At 44.4% G+C, this 27,596-nt stretch overlaps 2 protein-coding genes across 7 annotated transcripts in view; one reads left to right on the top strand and one right to left on the bottom strand.

Moving 5' to 3' along the window:
- The window catches only part of Srrm234 (Serine-arginine repetitive matrix 2/3/4), a 76,285-nt gene extending 63,268 nt beyond the window's left edge, over positions 1-13,017 (bottom strand). For all 6 annotated transcript variants that reach the window (XM_077653187.1, XM_077653188.1, XM_077653189.1 and 3 more), the window contains exons 1-3: positions 12,864-13,017; positions 9,360-9,608; positions 466-576 (exon numbers count right to left, since the gene is read on the bottom strand). In XM_077653187.1, coding sequence (XP_077509313.1) covers positions 466-576; positions 9,360-9,598 — 350 coding nt within the window. In that variant the 5' untranslated portion in view covers positions 9,599-9,608; positions 12,864-13,017. The remainder of the gene's footprint in view (positions 1-465; positions 577-9,359; positions 9,609-12,863) is intronic.
- A 54-nt stretch (positions 13,018-13,071) lies between these two features.
- Positions 13,072-26,251, top strand: thoc6 (THO complex subunit 6). The gene is made up of 13 exons (XM_077653206.1): positions 13,072-13,207; positions 13,698-13,816; positions 13,907-13,977; positions 14,805-14,856; positions 14,994-15,083; positions 18,190-18,238; positions 18,318-18,398; positions 19,100-19,202; positions 19,812-19,864; positions 20,018-20,086; positions 21,602-21,715; positions 25,288-25,413; positions 26,014-26,251. Exons 2-13 carry the CDS (start codon positions 13,710-13,712, stop codon positions 26,092-26,094), a joined length of 996 nt encoding a protein of 331 aa, XP_077509332.1. The 5' UTR covers positions 13,072-13,207; positions 13,698-13,709; the 3' UTR covers positions 26,095-26,251.
- The last annotated feature ends 1,345 nt before the right edge of the window (positions 26,252-27,596 follow it).

The following is a 27,596-nucleotide window of genomic DNA, read 5'->3' as shown; positions in this document are numbered from 1 at the left end:
CAAAGGCGTTCAAGTGCTATGTGTGTACGAAAGAGACAAACAATCCTGGCTCTCTTGTGCAGGGCTCTCAAGGGACTCGTAGCTGGCACAGGGCTTCTGACTGGACTTCGTCCTTCATGAGAGCTTGAACTCATAACAATATAAACAAATCACCTTCTTAAAGCTGCAGAGCACATTCACACGTTGTGCTATGTACCTTACTCCAGTATCTTTTACATAAAGCGCTTCGACAGCTTTCAAAAGATAACACAAGGCCAGAAGACGTACTGTAATAGGTGAAATCCATTTGTTCAAAAAAAGAAAAGAAATTACTGTGACATCAGCACTCAGTACCAGGTGTCCTGAGTGCACAAGTTGCTCAACAGAGCTCTTGCACCCTTTTAGCACCTTCTGTGAAACAAAAATAAGGCTTCAGCCATGACACAGCCTTCCCCATAGACCCCAGAGAAGAGAGAGCCAGCTTACATGGGGCGCCCCGCTTCATCCTTCGGAGTTGGGAAGTCGAGCAGGTGCCCCTGCTGCTGCAGCAGTTCCCGCAGTTCATCCACTTTGGCTGTAATCTCTTCTTGGTCGTAGCTGCAGGCACACAAGTTTCAAATATACACAGCAATTAGTGGAGCAATATGAAGAAGCAAGAGATAAAAATAAATTTTCGCTTCCGTTTGACAATTTATGCAAATGAAGCCAAAGCATGGTGGGCATAGTGTATGCTGTACCACTTATTAGTGGAGACGTGTTGTGTACTTGGTGCAGATCCAGTATCGAAGAAATAGCAGTACGCAAGACAAGCACTGACACAGGTAGTGCTTAACTAATGACTGTCATAGGCTCTGTGTCGTGTGTTTGTTATGTAAGCCTTATAAATTTCTCGCCTAGAGTTTACGCTGCAGTATCCCAGCTCCAGTTATGCTGACTGAAAGCAAAAGCATTTATTGCTTCTAGGAATTCACTTACTCAATTCACTAACGCAGCAGCAGGAATAGGAAATGACACACATTTCACTGGAGGCTAGGAAATATGGAAATCCGGGCCCTGGGCCCGGGCCCGGATTACGGAACTCGCTCCGACCGCTCTACAATTGAGAGCGCTCTAAAATGCCCGCTCCTATTGGTCACCGGTGCCATTTTGAAAAGTTGCGTCACGGGAAGCTGCAATGGCGTCACAAACGAGAAAAAACACATGACGTTGCACACCGAATTATGCCCGCAGTTTTAGACTGTTTTTTGCGAGTGCCAAGAGTCGGTCTACGGAGTTTTAGAGGGAAAATGGCGGCGGCGGCGTCTGCTATCTATTGGTGGCGGAGGCGGCAACATCGGCGCCAGCATTGACGGATGGTGTACGAGGACATGGATGACTTGCCAGACGAGCTGTTCCGTCGCTTATTTCGACTGGATAAGGAGAAAGTGGAGTGGTTGTGCGGCGAACATGCCAACGAACTGCGAGGCGTACGGATGAGCGCTTTGTCGATGCGGCGGCAGGTGCTGTGCGCTCTCCGTTTTTTTGCCACCGGGGGCTTTCAAGTGTGTGTCGGCAACAAGCAGACCGTCGGCCTCGCACTACCGACGGTCAGCAAGTGCGTGCGGTGTGTGGCTGAAGCCATATGCAAAGTCGGTGCACAGAAGGGATGGGTGCGTTTCCCGGTGCACTCCGAGAAAAAGGCGGCGCGAAGGCAACCTTCCTTCGCCGCGGCTTCATCCCCGGCGTCGTTGGCTGCGTCGACAGCACGCTGATTGCCATCAAAGCGCCGCGGGGAGACCCAGCAAACAGGACAGCAGTCTGGAGCCACAAAGGATACTATGTGGCGAACACCATGATCGCGAGTAGACTGGTTTTCTGACCGCGTGTGTTCAAAAGCCGCGACCTCGACAATGGAAGTTCACAACTAAGATTGTCTTCCTGTGTTTCTCACAGATCTGCGACGCAAACATGAAGATCCTTGCGGGCGACCCTCGCTGCCCGGGGTCCTGTCACGATGCCTTTTCTTGGCGTTATTCATGGCTGCGTCGGAAGGTGGAGCGCGGACTGCTGGAGGATGGAGTTTCTTCTGGGAAAGCATGCAGCCTGTTGATCATCGGGCCACTTCGACAACATATATTAAGCTACAGTGCTGCGTAGTGGCTCATACCTAAATGAGATGCGTTATAACATGGATGACATGTAACAGTATAACGTACCGTATTTATTTTTGTGTATTTACTGTTACTACCGGAGCAGTGCCACAAGACACATTGTTAAAAAGTGAACCGTACACAGTACATCATTAACCTAGAAGGCTGTGCTTACAGAGGTACACCTTAGTCATGAATCTTCTGCACACCTATGAATTCTGGCAGCATTTTAGTTTTGAGCTGCTTGGTATGAATCATTTATTACATAGACAACAACACACTTCACTGCAAATATTGGTCGTGCAGGAGACAGCGGATACCCACTGGAGCCGTGGCTGCTCACGCCAGTGTCAGGGCACCCTGATGCAAACACTGCAGAAGGGCAGTACAACGCAGCACATGCCTTAATGCGATGTGTTGTGGAACGCTGCATTGGCGTTCTGAAAAGCCACTTCCGGTGCCTTCAAACGTACCGGACACTCCACTACGAGCCGGAGTGGGCGGTGGTCATCATTGCAGCATGTGCTGCGTTGCACAACATCTGTCTAGAGGAAGCCCTGGCAGCAGACGAAGACGCCACTACCGATGAGCCCGACAACAATGAGCCACCTCTGCTTGCCGGGTACTTGGTGGGGACAGGAACCCGCATGACCTACCTGCATGGTAGAGCCATGCGAGACCGTATCAATGGCCTCTTTGGCATAACTCGTCCGCAGAGGCAAGCACACCTGCAGATGGTACGGCGACAGCGGCAGCGGCAACAGCAGCGGCGGTAAGCTCCACACCGTCTGGCAGCTGTGGTTGCAATGACTCACAGTGCTGGCGTGGCGAGTTGTCGCAGCCACTCTTGCTACTGGCAGTGCCATTGCCTTGTGTTAGTGCGTGAGCCCCTGTATGATATCATGCCCTTGGCCACAGGTAGCCACATTCCAGCATTTCTAAAATACTTTTTCTTACGTGTGCTTGAAAGCCTCCAGTGGCAAGATATGTAGTGCACACACCAGCAGCTGCTCCACCGACAGTGTTCACCAGTATGCCTTTCAGTGCATCAGCAAGCTTGCCGCACAACTACTGCACTGTCTCCTCCTCAAGTCGAAATACACGCCGGAACAGCTCGTCCAACAAGTGAAATGCATCCTTGTACTCCTTTCGCCCTTGCTTTCGTCGACCTGCCCATTTAGCCATACAGTTACTTGCGGCCACTACGTGTTTGATGAATGTGCACGAGGAAAAAGTGTAGTGTGGAGACTGCAAGGCACCAGTCAAGCGTTTGTTTTTGCACCACATTTATTCATTGGTCTCAATAATTTTTTTTGCCACAGCTGTTCATACCAGTTTCCCAACTGTAACACACAGCAGGGAAACAAAAGCATGTAGCATCAACAGTGATTCCCATATGCCTTGTCGAGTGCTGCGCAGAGATTGCACAAAAAAAGTTGTATCTTACACTGCGGCAAACGGGTGAGTTGGCTGCACATTTTAAAGGGCGAACAGTGCGAAAGACATAGCCGGAAAGCAGAGGCAACACAGGATAAGCGCTCGTCCCATGTTTTCTTTGCTTTCCGTCTAAGTCTTAATTAAGCACTGTTTTCCCTTGAAAAAAGCTTCATCTTGACTGCAAATATGACTGCTAGTAATTACAGGTTTGGCATGTTGTACATACTTGTAGGCCCGTTGTAGCCCAGGTTAGCACTTTGCTGAAAAACATTACATAACTGGCGGAATGCACAGCAAGTGCTACACAAGTGCTCTTCGTAGATTTTACTGGACTAAAAAACCATGTTCCGCGTACAAGACACACGAGTATCACAGACGATGATGCCAACATGGCTGCGTTTAAAGTTGTAAATGGACCGACCCACAAACGAGAGCCATTAACATTGTTGCATCATACCTTTGAAGGCAGAGCTCAAGCGTCCCCCAAATATTTTTTGCCTGCATTCAACACCAGTTCAAAAGTGACTTTGGATGAATGCTGGCAAGCCTCATTTTTCCTCGGGTCTCTTGAGGATAGAACATGTTACAATGCATACAACGGACACTGTACGGAAAAGCAGGAAAAGTAATGCGAAAAAAACAAATGATTCAGGAACATACGAACAAACTTTACAGGCACAAAATCGAGGTGTTCAAAAGTTATCCAGAATCCCCATATTATAACGCCCCTCATAGCTACAGCCACTTCAGAACACTTTGCCCCACATATTGGACTTGCAAATGAAAGAAAACAAGCACTAGAAATTGCACCTTTTGCAGTTGCCACAGCTGCAGGTAAACAATTGAAAGAAATGGAAAATAAAAACAGTATATGAGGCTCCCACACCTGGCAGGGCTTAAAATACATAAATGGAAGAAAATAAAGTGTGTGAAGTGTCTGGGCCTGCAGAGCTTGCAAGAAATAAAAAAAAATGATGCTATAGCACATGGCAGAGGTGATCGTGAATAAAGACAAAAACAGAAAATTGACAAAACACAAATAATGTAAATAAAAACAAACATAAAACAGCACTTCAAAAACAGAAACTAAAAATGGTACATCTCTGCAACTGGCAGAGAAGCAAACAATGCAAATAAAAATAAACACACAAAATGGAAATTTTCAAATGCAAACTAAAAATAGTCCAATGAGTCTGCACATGGCAGAGAAGTAAATAATGTTCTTGAAAAAATATAAACATACAAAGCTGTTCTTTCATAAATATAAAAATGCAAATAAAAATGAACAATTCAATGTGGTGCAGGTGGCTCAAGCTGCTTTTGTAAGATGAGCGTCAGCAGGTTCAAGTTCCGGATGAGCAGCTCTTGCTGCCCATTTGACGCCTGCACAGCCTCTGCCACCTCCCGTATGGCCTGCATGTAAAAACAGCTCCAATTACAAATTATTACTGACAACCAATATTGAGATCTCGCTTAAGTTTTATGTAAAATGTCAGGTGATGAGATATTTTGGACAAAGTATGGTCGTAGAAGACTCGTGTCAGCTTCATAAACTCAGCTGTCTCAACCACATCCCACAAGAGGCGTCAAAACAGAAGTAGAGGTGCTCAAAAGAGAGCACTGATATTTATGCTTAAGTGACAGCTTCGACTCTGCAAAGTGCAGTGTGCGCAGTGAGTACACACCTCCAGCATGCTCTGCTGAAAAGCAGCGTCCTGGCGGTTCCGGGCCTCAGTAAGGTCTGCCAAACGACGTAACTCATACAGAGTCTGGTGCAGCACCTCATTGGCCTCATCGTCTCGCCGTCGCTTCCCAAGAAGGCTAGGCGTGGCGCGCGGTGAGGGCTGCAGTGGGGGCTCTGGTGTGTGCTGCTGTGAGGGCTGAGGTGAGGGCTGTGGCGAGGGCGCCGGTGTAGCTGTCGGGAAAGAAAATGTGCTCGTCACGCAATACGTCATGTGGTAGAATAAGCAAAAGCATTTGATACACTGTGTTAGAGGACTTGACATAAATATACAGGACAGCAATCTCGGGCAGCATTGTTGTAGCATATTTCATGCGCACATTTGCTAGACCACTAGGAGATATTGCAGCCTCACTGCAAGAGAAATAAACATTCTGCACAGCGTGGCAAAGCCAGAGAGAGACAGTTTTGAGGATAGTGCAAAATCACTGCAGTTATTCGGCTAATGCTGCAAATGCTGCCAGAAGGGATAGCGCTATTGCTTTCAAGCAGCTGCCAGAAAGGGTAGTATGGAGCTTGACTAATGGCAAGCCAACTCACGGTCTGTGGGGCTCAGTGGGTCGTGTCGACAACTTGACGACGGTCCCCGTTCATCTTCTCTGCTGTAACAGGGTAAAAAGTGTGGCTGGTTGGTACTGGCAAACCATGAAACTAAAGAGCACCAGCAAAAGAGAAGCAATCAATAATGCTCAACCACTAGTTTATGCATTCCTGCACGTCCTCCGAGACTAAAATAAATCACAGATGGAATAAACAGTGCTTACAAGGTGGAAGGCATAGACATCATGTTTTTAAACGGCCGACCCCTCGTTGTTGAGAATCGACGCGAGCTGGTTCCACAGCTCACGCTTTTTAACAGCTGTGTATGAGTTTGTTAGGTCGGCAGAAGCCCGAGCCAAGAGCGGATGGCTCTCCATAAACTCTATTATGATTAGCTCTTGCTCGCTCGACATTCTTCGTGTTGGCGCCATTTTGAGACTAGAATTCCCGCGCAGAGAATTGCAGCAGCGAACACAGCAGGGAAAACAAACAGGCAATAGTTTCTGTTCCGCTTTTCGAAAGCAGGGAATAACAGTTTTGGAAAAACCTTTGCTCTGGGTTCGGGCTAATATGTTTTTACAGAAACATATGCGTGTGCTGCGCCGCAGCAACTTATAGCACAGCCAAGAACGAATGAAAACAAGCAAGGTTGTTAGTGTGCGCCCAACCGCCTTGCTTGGCTCTTGCTCCTTCCCAACTGAATAATTTGTGCCGGACATTTATGAGGCCAAAAAAGTTTTTTATCCAACAAACCGTGCTTCGTGGACGTCTTGTATTCACTAAAGCAAAAGAAACAGAACCCAAATCATATACTTGGCATATGGCATCTTTAAACCAATAACACAGACTTACCTCAAGTTGTGTTCGTCGATTTTTTGGGCCCGACGTTTCTTGCAGGTTCCTTTCGGGAGGCCTGCTGGCTTCACTGGCTTCGATAAGTGTTATCCGCGCACTTAGGACAACCAAATAGAACCTTGATTTCAGACGACGTGTAAAAAAGCAGGAACTAGCCGTGGGATCAGCTGTTTTCTTGAAGGCCGCCATGTTCACTGTTTACATCTGCCAGCGCGCCCTCATAGCAACAAAAGTTACCCCCGAAAGCAGTTATTTGCAAAAGTGAATGTTCTTCTTGTTTTGCATCATGTCAGTGAAAGTGAAATACACTTTTTCGAAAGAATAAAACAATACTTATTTTATTCACTGCGTGTTCTTATAAAAAAGTTAGCATATGGCCCCTTGCCATGCAAATAGGCCTCTTGTCAAGCAAATAAATGCTTCCGGGGCGGCACCCTACTAGCCATTGGTTGATTCCGCGTTTCGTCACGCGTTGACGTCTCGCCTTGTCGTCAGTCAGCTCTACAACTTTAGAGCGAGTTCCGTAATCCGGGCCCAGGTGTCACAAGGTGAAGCAGTGTTCTGGAGGGAGCAAGGGGACCAGCAGATGACATGCCCTACTGCGGAGTGCACCCAACATCCTGTCTCCATATTCTCATGAAAGATCCCTACAACGGATCTCAAACCTAACATCTAGTTCAAGAGATGGGGTTTCGACCATGCTGAGATTCGTACAATGCAGGTACATTCCCAGGACATTCCCGGGTAGGTGTCCTCCATAAAAGATGCTATAGTTTCTCCAGGTGTCACTGTGTTCGGTACAGGCCCACAGCATGGGAGCAGCAGAGTCAGGTATGTCGCATGTCGGGCACAGTAGTGAGGTTCCTGCTTTTATGAAGATATTGAATTTAAATCTGGCATGGGGGCTACCCCAATCTGCACGAAGTGTCACTTTCTGCACTGAAAAATGCGGTACTGCCTCCTCCCTATGCACCACTAAACAGGAAACATTTCATTTGAGTGATGAGCTTCGTTGTTTCATTGTGAACCTGGGCAGCTCATGGTTAAATTGAATTTTAAAGAGGCTCTCCCACCCTTCTTACTGAAACCTCAATAACGCTTGATCAGCCCTGTGGAGCAGTGGTTAGCAGCTGGGGAATTGTGTATGCTTGAGATGCTTCCTGCAGCCCTGAAAGCTCTTGCTCAATAAAGGAGCCCCTCACTTTGCTCAACTTCCCAGCTATTCCTAGCGTAGTTCCTAGCTCTTGGATTAGCTCCTTTTACCCTGGGGACCTCCTCTCACTTCTCCAAATGTGGTGACGCCGAAACTCCGCAGCATCTGCTTTGCTTATATACAACAAAGTGTAACAATGCATAGCAAAGTATGGTAGGGGGTAAACAGCGCTGGTGCACCTACTTGGCATTTGATTAACCATGCAAATCGGCTGTAAACTTTTCTCAACGGTAGAAATAAGATATCAGTGTACACGAATAAGTATGTCTAGATGCTCATCATGAGCAAACAATTTTGAGCTAAATCCGATAACCCATTAAAAGGCAAGTGCAGAGGTTCATCATCCAATGCCTTGCTTATTTCCAAGAACGTTGTCGAGCTCCTAGGACTGCAGCTGTACTGGAGTAGTGCCATCTTGTTTTCTAGTACTTTTTTACCATGTTAATGTCCACAAGGTATTTTACAGTTCTTCTGTGTTTGTTGGATGTCTGTACATGCCTCTCAACATTAAGGAGCTGTTTAATGCAGTGACATGTGAGCCTTGGTTAGTGAAGGTTTCTTTTCTTTTTTTTAGCTGAAAACATTGCCCGGGTGCATATTTTTTTCCATAACCTTTAGTCGCTTTAATTAAAAATATTCTGGTGCACAAGATACATATCAGCCAATTTTCCTTTCATAATATTCATATTTCTTTCTGGCTTTTGCTCTCAACTTCAACAGATATTTCGACCTTATAATTCTCTTTGCAGATTACAATTCTGAATTTAATTTTTAATGTCTATCATTCAGAAGAACATTGATGTTATTATGTACTCGTACTTTCCAGCATTTTCCATTAAAAATATTTGAGAAAAAAAAATAACTTCTGTAACATTAAAAAATTGCTGCTTTTTATGAGGAAGCAAACATTTTTTATTGTTGTTCGAGGTATTTATCAGTCAAAGGATTGAAACATTTAGGTGCTGTATATTATGAAAGAATCAACTTTTTGTATATTTCAGAATTTCTCGTCTGTTCCTTCTTTTCGTGTTATAAGCCTAATGTCATAAATATTTACCATAATTTTCACCAAAGTTTGTATTAGACAAATAAAATTTAACATCGCTGCCTTATATTTCTACATGAAATGCATACTATCAAATGGTACACTTATCTGGCTTCATTGTAATGTGCAGCATGCTAATTTAACAAATATGATTTGTCCACCAAATATAATAAACAGAAGCTGCAGAAAATGCCCCTTTTATCCACGGTAGAGAATGAGTTAACAAAGGATATGTCTCCTGGCTTTATATTCAGCCGAAGGCAAACTACATAGCACTTTTCATGACTACAGTGCTTTGGAGCAGCTCTTACTGAATGAGGACAATGTATTTAATAAAAAAGTGCCTGAGTACCTAGTTTCTGCTTTCATTCTTATAAAACTACACTACCTTGAAAGGAGCTCCAACATCAAAGCCCTTACCCTTGATCCTCCATAGTCTCTTGCAGCTCCAGACACTTGATCTCTAACTTGCGCTTGCGCTCATGGTCGAGGATCTCGGAGTTAGCCTTGCGGATGAGCTGCGCATCCAGGCGCTGGATGTCTTCCTCTGTCTTGTACGCAACCTTCTCACGCGAGCGTTGCACGAGTGAGAGATTGCGCTGGACATAGCCGTTGGTGCCACTGCCACGGGCAGTCTGCAGTCCAATGCCGTTGTACATGGCCTGTTGCCTGCACAAATTTTTTTTCAGAAAAATACATAAATGAGCTAGCCCCCCTTATGACTGCACACTCATCCCTAGAGAAGAATGCAAACCAGCATATAAGACACTGGATTTTGTGCACACAGAAGCATCACCCACACTTCAACCTCAGTACACCCAATATTATTGCAGTGCGATAGCTCTTTCTAACTGCACTACACTCTTCAGGTGCAAAACAAATTTGCACAAAAGACTCTGTAACGTCTGTTCAGCTGAACATCATGGAAGGATTGTCAACATTATTGTATGATGTGCATGGCAGAGGAAATCAGAGGGCTTGTCTTGAACATCTATCATGCCAACTTATGACAGAGGCTTTCTCTTAAATGCCATGAAAATAATGGAGGTCAGCCTAAGCTCAGGTAGTTTTGTGTAAACCTGACTCTTGTAGCACTGGAGCTGCAAACCAACTTCAGCTCGAGCTGGTCAGCGTCATCAGCAGCTATAACTATTGCTACTGCACTGTGGCCTCAGTTGCCATTGTGACTCACGACGGTGGGTACTCAGAGCGGATGTCTACTTTTATGAGGAATGAATGGCAGCACAGTAAGCGAAACAGTCAAAACAAAGACACCAGAAACATCCATCAACAGAATGCTGGAAACTAACAATGTACTTTGTTTAATTTCCGGAAGTGTACATAACACAGTAGGGTCCCCCCCAATGAGTATACAATCACCAATACTAACATTGAATAAATTGACGCCAGGGGTTTTCATACAGGCCGCATGACATATTTCAATAAGAAACTGCAGTGGCAGTCATGAATATGACCTGGCAAATGTAATGTTATTTGTAGGCTCAATTATTAGCAAATGCCTTTAGTATCAAGCATGTCTACCAGGCCCTTTTTAGCTATAAACATGAATTAAAGTGTTAATGGGCCATTTAGCAATTATCTAATAGTGCCAATGAATGTCCATTTCAGATGGCCATGTCCAAAAATGACTACTTCTGAGGTTAGCACCTGCTAAAGAATATTTTTACTTTCGTGCAACATAATGCCATGTTTTTAGACCCAGTTTAATTCTGAAAGGCACTTTTAGTTTCTTAATACATACTAGGCTTGGCTCAGTTAGCTGTTTTTACCAATGAAACTTTGGCACAACGCCCCACAGCCTTAAGCATTTTTCGAAGGATGAATCTGTGGCTAACAAATTTAGAACCTGTGCTTTCTGCATCAGAGTAGTTAGGTGTAAACAAGTGGCTGGGCAGAACAGACCAACTGACCATGCTAGAATACTCCATGTGTTATGTGATGGGAACAGCAACAAAGAGCTGCATATGAAGTAAACACTCCTTTAATTCTCTAAACACTGATATAGCCGTGGAATCTTATGAACACAAGGAATCGACAGCATTTTTCACAAAACCTTGGGTGGCTATTTTTGGCTTTGCATTGCCTAAAATAAGGCCTTAAGTGTTTTAAACAAACTTTTATAGTGCCTGAAGGCATTGTTGCTAGTGAACATAATCAGCTTTTCCACTGCTTTTTCACTAGCTGAGACTGCCATCGGCTGCTCTTTCATTGTTAACTCTTGTTAAGATATTGATCATACTATCTCGGTGCAAAGGATGTCGCTGCACTGCAAAGCTCCAAAGAGGTACTGCAAAGTAGAGAGGTTCCACTAGAAGACCCTGCATATGATCAGAATTTAACAGAACCCAGCATATGTAGTGAGTTAAGATTTAGCACCCCAAAAACCACACATGAGCTATGAAGGATGATATACTGGAGGACTCCATGTAAATTTACATCCTTTGAGGTTCTTTAATGTGCACTTACACATCACACCACACATGGACACTTTTGCATTTTGCCTCCATCGAAATGTTGCCACTGCAGCTGGGATTCGATCCTGCTACACCATGCTCAGCAGCCGAGTGCCAAAAGCCACTGAGCCACCGTGCAGAAGCTGTTCCGATTTTAAAGAACAGGAAAATGCACGGATACCCATAGGACACAACATCGACTTTAGCAAATGCTACTAGTTCATATCATGCAGGCCGACCACATGCATAACTGTGGCCAGTGCCAGACTCTGAAGCAGCCCAGACTGCATTGGACCATTTCTGTACACAACTCCAGACTACTACTAAAAGCCTCGACATCAAGAGCCAGTAATGCTGGCCTCAGCTACCATGCATCTCTGTAGAAAAGATCGACCACTGCTGTGCTTCTGAGCCCTGTGGTCTTGTGTATATAAGGGGCTTTATATATGTGTATATAGTGCTTCATGGCTTAAATATTATGCAAGCATGCGAGTGTGAACAAGCAGAATAATCTAATATGTGCCCCATCCTGCCCCATGATTTGTAGCCACTTGTCTACATGTGCTTACATCCAATCAAACGGGCACGATCCGCTGGTTAGTCACGCGTCACAAGCGTTGGAAGAGTGAAGCAAAGCAAGTGCCACTGACAATGAGAAGCATTCCCTCCCATGAATTTCCCATCTTACAGTCCTGCTTTTTGGGCGTCGTTACGAACGCAATTACGCACCGTAAAAATACCGGACCAAATGTTCCCTCCCTGTTTTTCGGTGGAGAGGAAGATGAAGCGGCACGCGAGTTTTTCCAAAAATAAGAGTAACGGGCAGCGAAAGCAACACTAGCACACTGTGCAAACACTCCCAGGAGATAAGTGTGCAACCCTCTGCTATCGCTGCTGCCAGCTAGACATCATACGCATCAAAAGGCTACAGTTTTGGTCTAGATGCCGTGAGAGCGTTTCACACAGAGGCTGCCATTCGTCATGCAGTGGCTTAGCGACCATCTGTGCAAACAAGCCCGCCCTGTGAGTGAGATCTTGCGCCACACGACCGTAAAAATATGCGCCGTAGAGAGTCCAGCCCGCTTCCGCTTGGTCGGCAACTTTCCACGCAAGCTGAAGTTCCACGGTGAATAAGGCCACCACGAAAACAAGATGTACGAACGCAGAAAGAAATTTGCGCGCTTGTTTGCGCGCTAGAGCTGCAGTCCGAGCAAGCTCGGACGACCGCCTCGGTTAACTTGAAAGCTGCCCGAAAACTATGCGCTCGTGTTACTACAACAGGCAGTAAGAGCATTTCTAGTTGTTCCTGCTTCGTTGTCGGAATGTGTTGCCGCTGAGAAACCGGCGATGCCACGATAACACCAATTTGTTTACACAGACCGGACATGAAAACGGCAATACGCTGACGCGCGTTCACGGCCGTCGCAAGTGATTAAACGGTATTACTCACCGCTAGTAGAAGCTAGTGCACCGAAAATACGTCCACTGCTAGTGTAGCGATGATAACGAAACGATCGCGCACAATATACGACGCTTTTGCGTACGTGACGTTATCCCTCGGCCATCGAGGCTGGCTGCAGATGGCAGAAGCAATAGAGGCGCACAAGCGGAAAACAAGCAAGAAATTAGAGAAGGCACAAAGCCGGATACTGAGCCAACGCAAGCCATGTCTCCATGGCAGCGAGCTCCGATCGCCGCTGCGGTCTAATGCACGCGGCCGCGGGTGTAGTACAACCGGTAAAACAGCGTTGGAGCGGTTCTGTCTTTAATTAGGAAGTTCGACTCCTGTGAAAGGTTTGCTTTTATTCTCTAAATTATATCCTGCAAACATCCGTATGTATTATGTGAGTGTAGACAAAAGAGTTTGCGTGATTCGGCTGCCCCATGCGATGTGACATTTCTCGTGATTAGAGTACACTCCACTACACGATATTTAAATCGGCTGCCGAGACGATTGTTTTATTAATTTTTCGTGCCACGGCGATACTGCAGGCTGTACAAGGTTGCGGATTAATTGCAACCAGCTGGGATTCAATGCGCACCTAGATCTCGGTGCACGGACTTGGTTGCTTTTCGCCTCTACAGAACCGCAACCGGCGCGGCCGGTATCGAACCCACTACCTAGGGCTTGCCGGGCGCGTAGTAGCTGAAACGTTTACAGAGCTCGTATTGCTTAAGAAATGAAATTGAGATTGTAGATTTTTAAGAATTCAGTGTTTCTTCCTTTTGTTACGCCATTTCACATTCTTTTCGGTGCGACATTCCACATTCTTTTTCACAACAGGTCCCCGCAGTCATGACGAATTTGCGACGGTACTACACCGTGATATATGCCCAATGCTTTTCCCCATGCAACAAGTACCTTGTGGCGGCAAGCAACTACGGAGAGATTGCTGTCTTCGCGTAAGATGCTATCTGCCCCCTGATTTATTGCCTTTCACTGTGGCAGTAAAGACAACATGCTAAAATGTCTATACCGTTACTTGTTTTCAGAGTTTCTCACTTTTTGTCGGTAGAAGAAAATGGAGAGAATTCACAGAGAGACCCGTTCTACAAGTTTACAGGTGGGCTTTTCATTCATTTCATTTATTTTTGACAGAAACTGTTACAGTGGATATGCATATACATATTTAATTTTTTTTTCTGTCCGGATAGCCGAGGCAAAAGGCGTATTCAAACGCCTGACAAGGCCTCGGAACCGTTATTTGCACACAACGCCTCAAACAACGGCGCGACGATCAAAAGTAACACTGCAACAATGAGAAAAGCAAGAAAGCATATCAAGAAACAAAAGCAAAAAGGTTGTCTTGCACTAAGTACAATATTAAATGACGTACACACACTGACGAAAGCAAAACGACCAAAACATAAGGTTACACACAACTGACCTGCACAAGGAATGCATGCAGTGACCTTACAATAACACTATGAAGAATAACAATAATAATGATGCACCTTAGTAAAGCTTCCATGGTGTTTAAACCAGCAGCTAGCTCTCAAGGGCGGAATATTGGGGAAGTGTGCTATCTTTGACGATTGTGCTAGTTGTGAGGTAGCCAAAACAGACAACACACACTCATCTGCAGAAGTGAACAGGCAGATACTGTCAAACTCATCTCAGAATTAGAGGTTGCTAACTTTAAATTTTTGTAGTCTTAGCTTCACCTTCTGATGTAACGGTTTGATTTGCAGTCTGTGTTGTCTCACACAGTTCTGTGCCATCACGCCATGGTGTTTATGCCTGCCTTGATGGTCTTTAAATTGCATGTTATTTTTACTTTGCTTGGAAACAAATAAAGCCAAGGAAGCTGCCTCGTGGGTTTACATTCTGCCTATGTGACTTTTGGCTACCTGCTCCTTCTTGACATCTCTCATGCTTTCAATCTTACAGCACACTCGGGCAGCATTTTTGCAATGGTCATGTCTGAAGACTTCTTGATCAGGTGAGCTCCTCTTTCTGATGAGCTTGGAGGAATACTTTTCAGTGGATTGTTTCTCGAAAACAACTAATTGGTTGTTTTCAGCTATGACCTCAGCTCATAGCTGAAGGTTAATAAGCAAAACTTGATCTATTCTGCAGCGGAGGCAGCGGTGAAATCTTTGCTTGGAACTGGGACAAGCTAAAGAAGAAATCCATGGATAAGTGCTGGGCCCTTAGCATACCACAAGGGTAGGCTTCATCTTCACTTCCAAAATCTCTAGTGTATGGCATTAGCATCTGAAGCAAAGTCAGGGTTTTGCAGCCGAACAGAGGCTTGATTCGGGATAGTTGTTGTGACTTTAGTGCTTGAAGACCCTGCGCAACCAACTATGCAGTACATGTGGGCTTAGGAGCCATAGTACATGAACACTTGAGTGCAGCTAGCAATTGTAATCACGAAACATTTAAGAATGAAACAAACGAGTTCTTTGTTTTTCTCTACACCAGTGTACTACCTTTACTTCTTTCTTGGTCAAGAGTCAAGTGAGGCCCGTGAAATGCTGTTCAAGAAGCTTAACTTCCTTGTCTATGAGCTCAATTGAAGATGTACTCACTCATCCATGCACCTGTTGTGCTTGTTTTTACCAGCAGTGGATTTGTGGGTCACTTTTGGAGGAGGCGAATAGGGAGGGCGATCCCACTCAAATTCGAACCATACATTTCTTCGACCTTTTTCATTGAAAAAAAATGGCATTCAGCGCAATTTCCTATGTAAAATTTTTTGCTTGGTGGGGGTGACCCCCCCCCCATTTTCCCTTTTAAAACCGCCCTGGTTTTTACAGCCCCGTGGAAATCTTGATTGCCCAGGATTTTGATGTCTTTCAAGGACCCGTACAACTCCTCAAACTCAGCGAATTTAATCATAAAATCAAGAAAGAGGACCTCTCTCTCTCTTACTGTCTTATTTCTTTGACTAATTATGGTGATATGAAAATTTAAGCTCACGAAATATATGAAGAAGTCGAAAGCATAGCTGTGTGTGGGTTTGGATAACGTTCCAAAGCACTATGCATCGGCAGTGGTGCATGTCTCATTGGCTTGAGGTATTTGCAACAGTTTAGTCATGGTAGTAAGTAAAATATACCCAATCTATGTCGTGCATACATTGCCTAGCATATCTAAGGGAAAAATATATGCTCATTTCGTTGCCCTTTATTATGCAAAGATAGCATCATCCCATAGCTACCTCATCTTTTACTGTTGCTTCATGCTGCAAACAGGTAAATGCTTTGCTGTCCATGTCAGTTGCACATGTGCTGATTGCGTAGGCTGGCAGAGAGCCAAGTGTTACCTTCCGGCTAAGAGTCTACCCCATGGTTTCAATATAGCTGTTGTAAGTTTTCTTGTGAGGTATATTTTGTTGAAAGAATTTCAGTTTAGATGACATTGCAGCCTTTTGAAATGAGCTTTTTCAAGCACTTCGTTGTGCAGAGGTTATCCTATTTTGACTAGAGAAATGCCAAAAATGAACAAGGGCCTTAAGAACCTACTTGTTGTTTGGAACTACCCTATTGGTGCAAACGTTTTCAGCATGAGAGATGTATGGTCCATGCATGGTGCATAAAGTTTTGTCCGAATGGACGGTCCACTCATTGGTGCAACTGCCATGTTTTTTTTCTTGGCAGATTGTCTGTGGCACCACAGCAATTACCGTATTTACTTGCATATTGGTTAGTATGTCACAGGAGTCGACCCTCTCTAACTTAGCGAACTAGAAAAGAAAAAAGTTTGAATGTTGTAGAGGTCAACCAACTGAAATTCTGAGCCGCAAACATGCTTTTAAGGCAACTGGCATAGCACACTGCAGATGCAGTGGTGCCATGAGAGGTCACTGGAGAGGCGCTCTGGCTTCTTTCCCCGGGAGTATCTGATGAACCTTTCGGCAACATTGAAATCGGAAGCTGTTGCTCAGTTATGACAACTCTGTGCTTCAGGTGATGGCTTGCTAAGTGTTGCTGAGAATGGTCGCCCACATCCGGTAGGCAAGACTCCGTACAGCTGAGCGACAGAAAGAAAGAAGTTTCATTTTTACGAATATCTCTAGTGTTTGTGGGCTAGGCACTCGCGGTGCAGTGAGGCTGCATTCTTCACTAGCACCTTATTTGATCTTCTGTGCACTTCTCTTGAAAAATGAAAGGACTGTGAAACTCTTGCACAGTAATATTGGAAACAACTGCTCTAGTGTGGGAATGCTCAGAGGCAGCCAAAACAAAGGACTTTCTGCAGTTGCATCATTGGCATTGTTCTCCCTCATTTTTTTCTGAGTTTGTAGCAGGGTAAACGCCTCGTCCTGGTTGTGATTCGCATATGAATTGATCCCTGAAAAATTTTGGAAAGATAGGTTGACCTATACGCGAGTAAATATGGTACTGGTGGCATTTTTAACCCTGTAATGTTCAGTCAGTGAAAACATTAGGCAGCAATCCTGGCTTTTCAGCATTTTGTTGGTGATCAGTCCTGCATTGCCGAAATTTAAAGACTTATTCAATTTAGTAAGAAAATCAGTACTACTGGGAAAATAACATGAGCAAATTAGGCACATTCCTAAATGTCTAGGAAAGAAAAACTGTGTGCACATAGTTACCCATGCACAATAATTCAGTAGCAATATTCAAAATCACTCCATCAGGTTCCAGTGTAACAGTACAGCTGTTTAAATTTTGTTTCATTTTGGGAGTAGGCTTAGCTTTTACAGTGAATGATCTTTCAGCATGCATTTTTCATCTCTAGCAGCTGACATTTTCACTTTGCTTTCAAAATAGCAAAAACTGTTCTGTGAAACACTGCGAAAATATTTCAATGTTATGCAAACATGAAAATACTGCCATTTCTACTGTGTGTACTATACATGATAAGGTGGGCATTACAGGGTTAGTGGGCTTGAAGAGCTAGCAGCTTTACAAGGAAACTGATCAAGCCAGACATTTGAACTTAGATGAACCAGTGTACTGATACAGTGACAGGGGCAAATATAAGGGGTACAGTTCATTAACAAGTAATTTTATCAAGGAAAACTGCGAGATCCCCACCATCCCTCCCCTCCTCCCAGGACCTCTCCTTCCAGGAGTTGCCCATAAATCTTCTTCTGTATAATGGTGAAGCACGCTTGCAGATATAATGATGGGAGAATGCTACTGTTGTAGTAGAAGAAAAGAATTTATCATTTTATTTTTTCTCGAAATGCTGTTTGTAGTACTGATAGTCATACCACGCAACTTCCTATTCCCACTAATCATTGTTAGAATTTTTGTGTTCTGTGGCATGACGAAACAGTGTGTGATCTCTGTCTTTCCAGTGAGAGTATTGTGCAGCCTGAAGTCAATGCCCTAGTCCTTTCTGGGAGGGTAAGTACAGTGATTTCACCTCAAGCTCATTACTATGACCACAAAAGCATGGTCTTATATTTCTTCTCTACCATTCCAGGATTCGGAGCAGAAGCTTCTCATTGCTGGCTGTGGAGATAGCAGGATATACGTTTGGGACATCGAAACAAGGACGCTCCTAGTGAGTGGACTAATCAAACTTTGCAAAGCATTTTTTTCCTGCTTTGAAACACTGGACCTGCCTTATTGAAATAACTGTTTTGTTTCTTCCAGTATAATGAATCATTATCGTGAAAAAGGTTATCTTAATGGTTTTTGCACATCATCACAGCATGTTCCAATGAGCAGGATTAGAAACCTTTGGCATTTCCTGAAGGCAGTTCATGTTTTTACAGAGTTTCCCCTCTTAGGTATTAGTTCTTCACTTATGCATCTGTAGCTGTTGATGATACACTGGCAAATGAATTTGTGAACTGTGATGGTTTCCTAGGGAAACTGTTATAAAAAAAGTTTGTGCTTAGGGAACTTACGATTAAGTGGAATCTATCAAAATCTATGTGGGGGCTAGTCAGTGGAACATCTTAAGTAAAATTAGTGCAGTGCAAGAAAACAGGGACAGAAGAGTAAGACCCAAACAACAGGACTGGCGCTGATCCTGTTGTTTATGTCTTCCTCTTCTGTTTCTGTTTTTTTTTTTTTTGCGCTGCATTATTTTTACTTCATTTGATTAAATGGACTACAGGTTCAACTCCTGAGCATTTCATTTTAAGCAGAAGCTATAGACTGTAGATTCAATACAAAGGTCTCGATGTTATATGCACTATCAGGTTGTGGCACTGTCTATGCTGTTTTCTCATACCTTGTCGCTTTCTTGCCTTACAGTCTACGCTTGACAGGCACACCGATTACATTCACGACCTCGCCCTGGCATCAAACAACACACAGCTCTACTCTGCTGGTGAAGATGGTGCCGTTCTAAGCTGGGGTAAGCAGTTCATTGCTCGCTGAAGAGCATTTTGAAGAATGGTATTTCACATGATTTAAAGCCAGGGCTTTTGCAAAATGTATGGACTGTAAGACCAACTTTCTTGAGCTACGCAGGTGCATTAGGTAACTTTGGCATAAAGGTAAGAAAGGTGTAAAGAGACACAGATGATTGCGTGCCCGGTAATAAGTGTAATTGATATGATTTTAAATTTTTGCAACATTATTTTCTGTACCTGCTTTTAGTGTGTTTACTACAATTGTAGAAGAAGCAGTCAGAAGTTGCAATACACAAAGGTGTATTTGTTGGTACTGCTTTCTAAGGAGTACCTTCGCTTAAATGTGGCGTGTTCAAAGTATAATTGTTTTTGCCCAAGCAAGAAAATCCAAGGATTTTTTTTAGTCAAGAGACGAGTTTCACTCAAGAGCATACTTGTTTCATCGTACTGAACAAAGAATTTGTGTCATCATTGCTGCATTGTTTTTTTGGTGTCGGCATGCTGTATCCTTGTCTTGTTCAAGCAGGGCTATATGACACCCTTGTTATTTTTTGGTGCTGCTTGGAAGCAGCAGCAGCGTGCTACAAGCTTCAACTTGCTCTCTATTGCAGATGTTCGAACCCTCCGCCGAGAAGTCTTTCACATTGAGCCTTTCAAGCATGAGGTATGTTAGCTTCCGGGAACTTGTGGCAGCAGCTTATACTTTGTTGTACTCAATACTGTGATGTTGAAATTCCGGTAAAAAATTATGTATATATGTAATGAAAGAAAGGGTCCTTGAGGCCAGGATTCACATTTTGGCTGTTATTAATTGCAGGATTTGCAGCGGCCACGGTTCGGCAAGTGGATTGGATGTGTTGCTCTGGAAGCCGGAGATGAATGGCTGGTAAGTATTCATTAGCCATGCAGTCGCTCACACACATTTGCCTGCTTGCAAGATTGGGTAAAGAGAAAAGTGCTTTTGTCTAAGTTACCATGTCCGTTGGCCGGCATACACTTTCATCTGTCAAGATCACTTTCTTTTTTCTTTTTCAATGTACGTGATGAAGCACACCTGTGGTGGAAAAGCACTTCCCTGCCCCTCTGTGCATACAAGTAGCATGCAGTACAGCCGCAAAGCTCTGGTGGCTAGAGCACTAGGAGTTGCCTGAATTGTTGTCAAGTTGATTGGTACAACAAAAGACACCCTGCAGCATGTTGCAGTGTATTTTCCAGGTTGTCCAAAAATGTTACATTCTGGTTCAGCAGCTGATAGCTAGGACAGCTGCTGTCAGCAGATGTCGTGGTTTTGTGGCAGCATGTCGGTCTACTCTGTGGAGACCGGAATGAAGTGAACAGTGTTGAGTTTATTGAAGGTGTGGCTTTAATTTGTGCAAGTAGAGCACTGCACGGAATATGTCCCTTTCCCCCAGTGCTGCAGTGTAGCAAACCGGTACCTTCTCCTGGTTATTCTCTTGCCCCTTTCCTTCTCCCTTTCTCTCCAAGTTGTACAGTGTGGCCTGGCCTACATACTATATGACAGTTCTACGGTGGACTTCTGTCAGGTCAGCTTTCTGCAGTGCAGCCAGTTGAATCAAAACAGCAGATCAAGTTTGAGTGGTATCTTCCAGCCTGTCTGTCCAATGTGCTGGAAACCTCATATGAAATATGAGCCCTTAATGTTTGGTTGTTTGGGATGCTTGTGCTGTAGAAATGCAAGGAAAGATAAACTTCTGATGAATAAAATGAACTTAATAAATTGTATACAGCAGTAGCATAGCGTGTGTGTACTCTTAAATTACAAGCAGTAAATGCCAAATGCCAAGCTTTTTAATTTCCAAGCTGTGGCTCAAGCTACATTATATGAAGTGCCAAGCTCAGTGTCCAAGTCTTCATCCTCATCTTGCAGGTCAAGTCACACTGACTGATTCCATTATCGTGCACAATTTTAGGGTATTTGGATTCTGCATACCGCTCACTGCCAAAATGCAGTGCATAAATTTCAGCGTCCCTGAAACTTCAATCTTCCCACAAAGGCACGGTCGTGTTAAAAACATGCAGCAAGAAAAGAATTTCTTGCAAGATACTTTCTAAACCGGCGAGCAACTAGTGCCATTTGTTGTGAAAACTACTGTACAAAAATTGTCAGCCAAGCATGTGCCACTATCTGTTGATCCATATTTAAAGCGAATATTTTCAAGTGAGGACATTGAATTGCAATCTTTGGAAGCGAATGAGTTAATGTGTGCCCTGAGATTGCTAACTCCATGGATGCATACTAACTTGATGTCTCTGGCACTTGAATTTCACCGTGGCAAATGAGTCATTGCTCAAATGGAGGATATAAGTTTTTTTTTTCTTGAGAGTGTGCATTGAATGAAAAAAAAAAATACAAGGTGTGCACCTTTGCTCACATTTTCAGGTGTGCGGTGGTGGCCCCAGCTTATGCATCTGGCACATACCAATGTCGTCTCCTGCCACACGCTTGGTAGATTTGGCAAGGCCGGCTCATGTGGCACATTTCTACGATGACATGGTTAGTCAATCTCCTCTTGCCACTGTCCAGGACTTGTGACCTCACAGTGGCTTTCCGCATATCTGGCGATTGCACTGGGCTGTTAGCAGCATTGCTGTTTTGCAGCTTGTGCTTGGGAAGGGGGAAAGTGTAGTACATGAACTCCTGCTTGAAAACAGAGACGCAGAGGCAGTTTTTTGGAACTAAGAAAAAGCGTAAGAAAAATTTGAGTTTCCCACCAGTGCAAAAACAAGTTTGCCAACAGGACATTTAAAATCAATATAAGTTTTACAAATAGCCATTTACTAGCCTTTTCTCAACTCTTTTAGGTCATTATTTTGGTCACTTTTAGGTCTTTTAGTCATCACTCACCATTTCCATGGAAAAAAATTATTTTTTCCTTATAAATAGTCAGTGGTGGTCTGGAGAAAGGTGTTTAATTTGTTTTGGTATAAGAAACAATGAGAAACCTCCACTACTTAATTTTAAGAGTATCTAGTACACATTTGTATACAAAGTGCCTTGGTGATCACAAATATATGACAAGGGCGAGTGTGTGACATTTTTTTAACCAGGGTTATAATGAGGCTCGGCACTCCTTAAGCCAATGAGTGACCCTGATTAGAATAGAATAAGATGAGTAATTACTCGGCTCTGCATCCACGAAAAATTTTGCTCGTTGCCCGAAGTTCCCGTGCGACTACCCATCAGACCCCCTACAGGCCATTTCTGGTTTGTCATGTTGCTCCTTTTCTGTGATCTGTCTTCACCTTAGCAAGCACGCTGGCTTGGTCATTGCCACTGCCGCTGCACCGACGCGGCAGAGAAAATATTCCTTCATTTATCTATTATTATTTATTTACAGAATACTGCAGGCCCTTCTGGACCCTAGCAGGATGGGCGATACAGTAAAACCTCGTTAATTCGAACTCGAGGGGGACCGGAAAATTGTTCGAATTAAGCGGAGTTTGAATTAACGAGCGGGTGCTAAAAAAAGCGGCCATCACGCCCGGCAACACGGGCCGAAGCTAAAACAGGCATATCTGAGATCGTTATCTCTTACTACGCGCTACTACACATTTGCGGCGGGCGATTGCGCGAATTAAAATCATAGAGCCCGAATGTTGAAGGAAATAATGTTAATTTGTTTATGCGGTTGGAGCTAACATCAAAATGCATTCGCGTAAGCAGCAAGCTTAATGATTAAATATGACACTATGCTTCAAAAACATGTTTATTAACAGCAGATTGGCAAAGCATATCAAAGAGAAAAATAATCGGTGATGCGCATTTGTTTTCGTTTTCTTTGCCGTGACTCGACAAGCATCGTCTGCAACTTGCCCAACAGCTCCAACGCAGCGTCCGAATTATCATCGGCGGAGAAGTAGCGCGCAGCCAGATCGAGTGCTGACGCTGTTTCACATGCACTCGGGGGTGGCAATGGATCGTCGCCTCCGTCGGACTCGTCGTCGCTGTCAGCTGTGCTCGCCGCGCCGGAGTTGTGCGGCATCTGGTCACCGCAGGCCGCTTCAATAATCTCGGCATCGCTTAACGACCCCGATGTCTCCACGCCGCTGTCAACGTCTACGAAGCTCTGGAAGTCAACACCCTCCGATAAAGCAGCGTAGGCAGGGTGCAGCGCGACGGAGTCATCACACTAAGCATCCAGCTCTGCCGTGCTGCAGGCTTCTGGGCCTTCAATGAAGCCGCACTTTCGATAACAGTTCGCGACTGTGTCCGCCTTGACAGCATTCCACGATGTTGCCAGCATGTCGCAGGCTCCGAGGAGATTGACGTCGTACGATTTTCCGCTGTCCATACACACAAGAATCCGCTCTAGGAGGTGGCGCCTGTACAGTGTTTTGAGGTTTTTAATAACCCCAAGGTCCATAGGCTGCAGCACAGCCAACGGTCACGACCGCCTCGGCGCAGCGGAAACCTGCAACGGCTTGCGCCGGAGCGACCGTGGCCGGAGCATAGGCGGCGCCCGCGGTAGGGTGGCTACCCGCATGACCGCGCGTCAGCCAAAAATAGACAAGCCAATGCTTCGACGCTCCGGCAGCGAAAACCTGCTACGGCATGCACCGGAGGGTTGGTTCGGGCAACGAAATTCACGTCTCACCTCGTGCGTGCTGACATGCGTGCTGGCTTATTTTTTTTCTCATCATTCTGCTTTTTTTTTTAATTTTCAGCGCATTGTATTTGCTACGAGGTGACTTCTATATGCGAGGAGCAATGCCAGCCATCGGCGCCTAGTTCGAATTAACCGACGTGGATACCGGCATATTCGAATTATCGGGAGCTTTGACCCATTGAAATACACAGGGCTTTGCCGGGACCCGGCCGTCAGTTCGAATTAACCGGAAGTTCGAATTAAGCGATTTCGAATTAACGAGGTTTTACTGTACAGTGCAAATACAAAAAACACTGAAAAAGTTTGAAATTCAATGCTGATAAGTTTGATGGCGTTCGATGAAGTCTTTGTCACGTAGTGCTGTCGAAGGTAAAGCATTTCGTTCGGTTATGGTGCAAGGGAAGAAGGGAGTATTTAAATATGTTAGTTCTGCCAGTGAACGGAGGTAGTGAATCAGAGTGGCAATGTCTTGTTAGCCGTGTCGCGGAAAATGTCTTAACATAGGGATCTGGACACATTGACAACTTGTTATGTTTGCGAATGAAAAGAAATAATCTGAGAATTTTGTATCTTACTTGTAATTCCTTGGCTGTGAGGCAAACCTACAAAAGTTAACAAAAGAAAACAATATGCTTGTTGGTAACGAGCGGGCACTCTGCAGGATGAGACGCATGTCAAGTTGAGTATGAGCGAATGACCCCAGGCTGGTGCACTTCAGCAATCAGCACAGAATCACCTATGGTGCACCTGTTGAATTGCACAATTTGCTCACTTACAAGCAGATCGATGGGACAGGTTACAGGAGTGTTTACTTAGCTGGAGTGTGCAGGCATCGAATGAAAGCGCATAACCACTGGTACAGGTCATGTATATCTTCTAGCTGTCACCATTGCTTGCTTGAGGTTTGCCCACTAAGCAGAAGAGCGGGTAACAACAGTCCTCGCCCCTCTGCTTCATTGTGTTGCTCTCTTTTTCATGAACATGGAGCTCACTTTTTATTTGTGATGTATAGATGCATTACAGCTGAACCGTGAGATAAAGTGCAGCACTCTTCAGGATCTTTGCTCCTTTTGATGGCTACTAGCAACATGGAGCACATTGTATATTGTTTCCGAGAAGCAATTTTCATTTGTGGGCTTAGTAGCAAATGCAGTATGGCTTTTAAGCAACTCCTTATGTAATACTTGATATTTGTGACACACTGGCAGCTTAAGCAACAAGCTAAGCATAGGTAGCATGAAGAGCTGTCTACTGACTTCGTTGCCTGGGCATTCACTCATGTGCACACTTGAATTTGTTTTGTTTTCTGTATAGGAAGCAAGCACAGTTCTTTTTGTAAGCTTCTAGTAAGAAAACCTCTTGTGCTAAGTTGTTCTGGTTGTATGCATCAGGTGAGGGTCCCATGCTTCCCAAGCTTTCTTTCATCCTTAATTCTCTCGTCCTCTCATTTGCTTTCCAGGTGGTGGCAGGAGGGGGCGAGCCGAACCTTTACCACTGGACCTTTAGTGGCGACCTCAAAGCAAAGATAGAAACGTCAGCTTCAAGCTTGTACAGTGTTGCTTTTCAATTGGGCCCACCCCAAAAGGTAAAGACCTGCTTGCACACTAAAAATTTTGTGTTTGAAAACGTCTTGTGTACACACTGAGAATACATTGTAAGTGTGACTGCTGAGTAGGAGACATATGCTGGCCTAGTTGCAATGGGCAAGAGCTACCAGGATTATATTCTGGTGCTCAGTAATGAGATGAAATTTGGAAAGCATTTGCTTAAGAAACAAATCCCTGGATATATTTACATAACTCAATAGGGCGGCTAAATAGGAAATTGAAGATGAAATCTTTCATGACAAGTCCAAGAGACATGCTTTACTTTTGGAGGGAATATACAGTCGCCGACTGATTTTTCGGACCCGAAGGGACCCGAAAAATGGTCCAAATAATCGAACAGTCCGAAAAATCCGTGAAGTACAAAAAAAATCACTTTATTGAAATGAAATCGGCTGAAAATGTCACTGATATTACCTTGCGGAAAATTTTTCTTGCTGGCGACGAGTTGCGTCTTTATTTGCGCCAAAGTTGTGCTTTCACTGTACACGCTACACAGCTAGGTCACCGCATTTAGTACTCTGTATAGTGCATGGTACTGAATGCAAATTCTTAGGCTGTTCTTGTGTTTTACTTTTCAGGGGCTGTGTGTTGCAGGTTCAAGTTACAAGATTGAAGTTTGCTCAAATTTTCTGTATCGGGACTTCTCCTTGCACTTTTAAGCCATCACTTCTTTTCACCAGTGCCATCATTAAAGTTTAATGCATAGTCAGGCATTCATTCTCAAGTTTACTGCAGAGCAAGGAGCAGACTTTGTTATTTGTCCCTGATAAATTTTATCAAACCTGCTGTCGTGTAAATAACAACAAAATTGAAGTACATAGCAGTAGTCACGTCCTTCATCCAACAAGTCCTTCATCCAGACAATCGTGCCATACACTGTAAGAGGAAGTTGGTTGCTTCACACTAGATTTGGTTGCTGCATTGTTTCTAAACATGGAGTGCACTTGGCTCTCATTTTTGGAGAACTTTAAGCTGTGAAAACTGTGCACACTGTAGACAGCACATTCTTGCATTTGGCATTTTGCATGTTCCGTGAATAAGAAACACATGGAGAGTTTTCACCACTAGTGATGTGGAGCCTCGAGCCTCTCAATTCCTAGCAGGGTTTCTGGATGACAGGTTTGTACGTGGCTTCTTATATTCGCTCTTTCAGCGTTTTCCCAATGGCATGGCTGAGGCGTCCATTCATATGGAGACCTTGTCTTCAGGACCTATTTCCTTACAGGGACAATCAGCTGTACCCTTGAACCGTGCTAGTGCTCAGAGAAGTGTGGGCAGAGGTCACAGCACAGTGTAGGATGACAAAGATCACAATGTCTGCATCTGGCTGAATGTGTGTATAGCAAATGTCAGCATTGTTTTTGTAGGAACTAAGGAATAAAGCCTCTCCATTGCATTCTCTGTTGACCACGTTAGCTAGCACCAACCTCCCCATCCCCCACAACGCTTCTTCCTCGCATAGCTTTCCAGCTTCTGATCTTGAACGGAAGTGCTGCCATTTTGTATACGCAAGGCAAGTCTGCCGGTGGCTATGTTCCATCGCTGTGGTTTTCGTCGTGCTGCCTACCGAGCGCAAAACAGGTCAGTTAGACTACTAGAGGCCAAAAACAGTGCGGCAGCGCAATGACACAAGGTCTGCTCAACGTTGAACTTTGCTGTGCATAGGTAATCGAGGTGTATCAAGGCATGGATAGCACAGATACAAGCAGGTACAAAATGGAGGACGATTACTGGTGGGAAACAGAAACCAGAACCAGAAAAGCCGTACCATACGTGGATGCGGAAAAAAGGCAGAGGTGCTCTTTGAAGATTGGCGGTACTTAAAGGTACTTAAAGCGTTAGCAACCATAAAAGGGCTTTAAAGGAAAGAGAGAGACAAAAGCAGTTATATTTGAAATGACGTACCAAGTAGTGTGGCACGGGTGCTTGCTAGTGCTTCCTCCCACCAGCTCACTATGGGGCTCTAGCATGTTGAGCTATATTTTCACCTTTTCTTACTCTGCTGCGCCTCGCCATGCTTGCAAAGTACAGCAAAGCTTATGTTTAGTGCCATTCTGGGGTGCCTCAGCTGAGCATTCACAGGATGAATACTTCCTGGGAGGTGCTTTGGCTTGCATTTGAAGGGAACAGGCAAACCTGATGATGTCTTTTGAGGCAACTA

This window comes from Amblyomma americanum, chromosome 2 (genome assembly GCF_052857255.1).
Source record: "Amblyomma americanum isolate KBUSLIRL-KWMA chromosome 2, ASM5285725v1, whole genome shotgun sequence".
Taxonomy (NCBI): Eukaryota; Metazoa; Arthropoda; class Arachnida; order Ixodida; family Ixodidae; genus Amblyomma; species Amblyomma americanum.
Note: the sequence above shows the minus strand (reverse complement) of the source record. Positions and strands in the feature narration are given on the sequence as shown.

Coding starts and splice junctions, on each gene's coding strand:
- thoc6 (XM_077653206.1), top strand. CDS start 13,710: ATGACGAATTTGCGACGGTACTACACCGTGATATATGCCCAATGCTTT. Junction 18,399..19,099: donor TCGAAACAAGGACGCTCCTA/GTGAGTGGACTA, acceptor CTTGCCTTACAG/TCTACGCTTGACAGGCACAC. Junction 21,716..25,287: donor CACATTTCTACGATGACATG/GTTAGTCAATCT, acceptor TTTGCTTTCCAG/GTGGTGGCAGGAGGGGGCGA.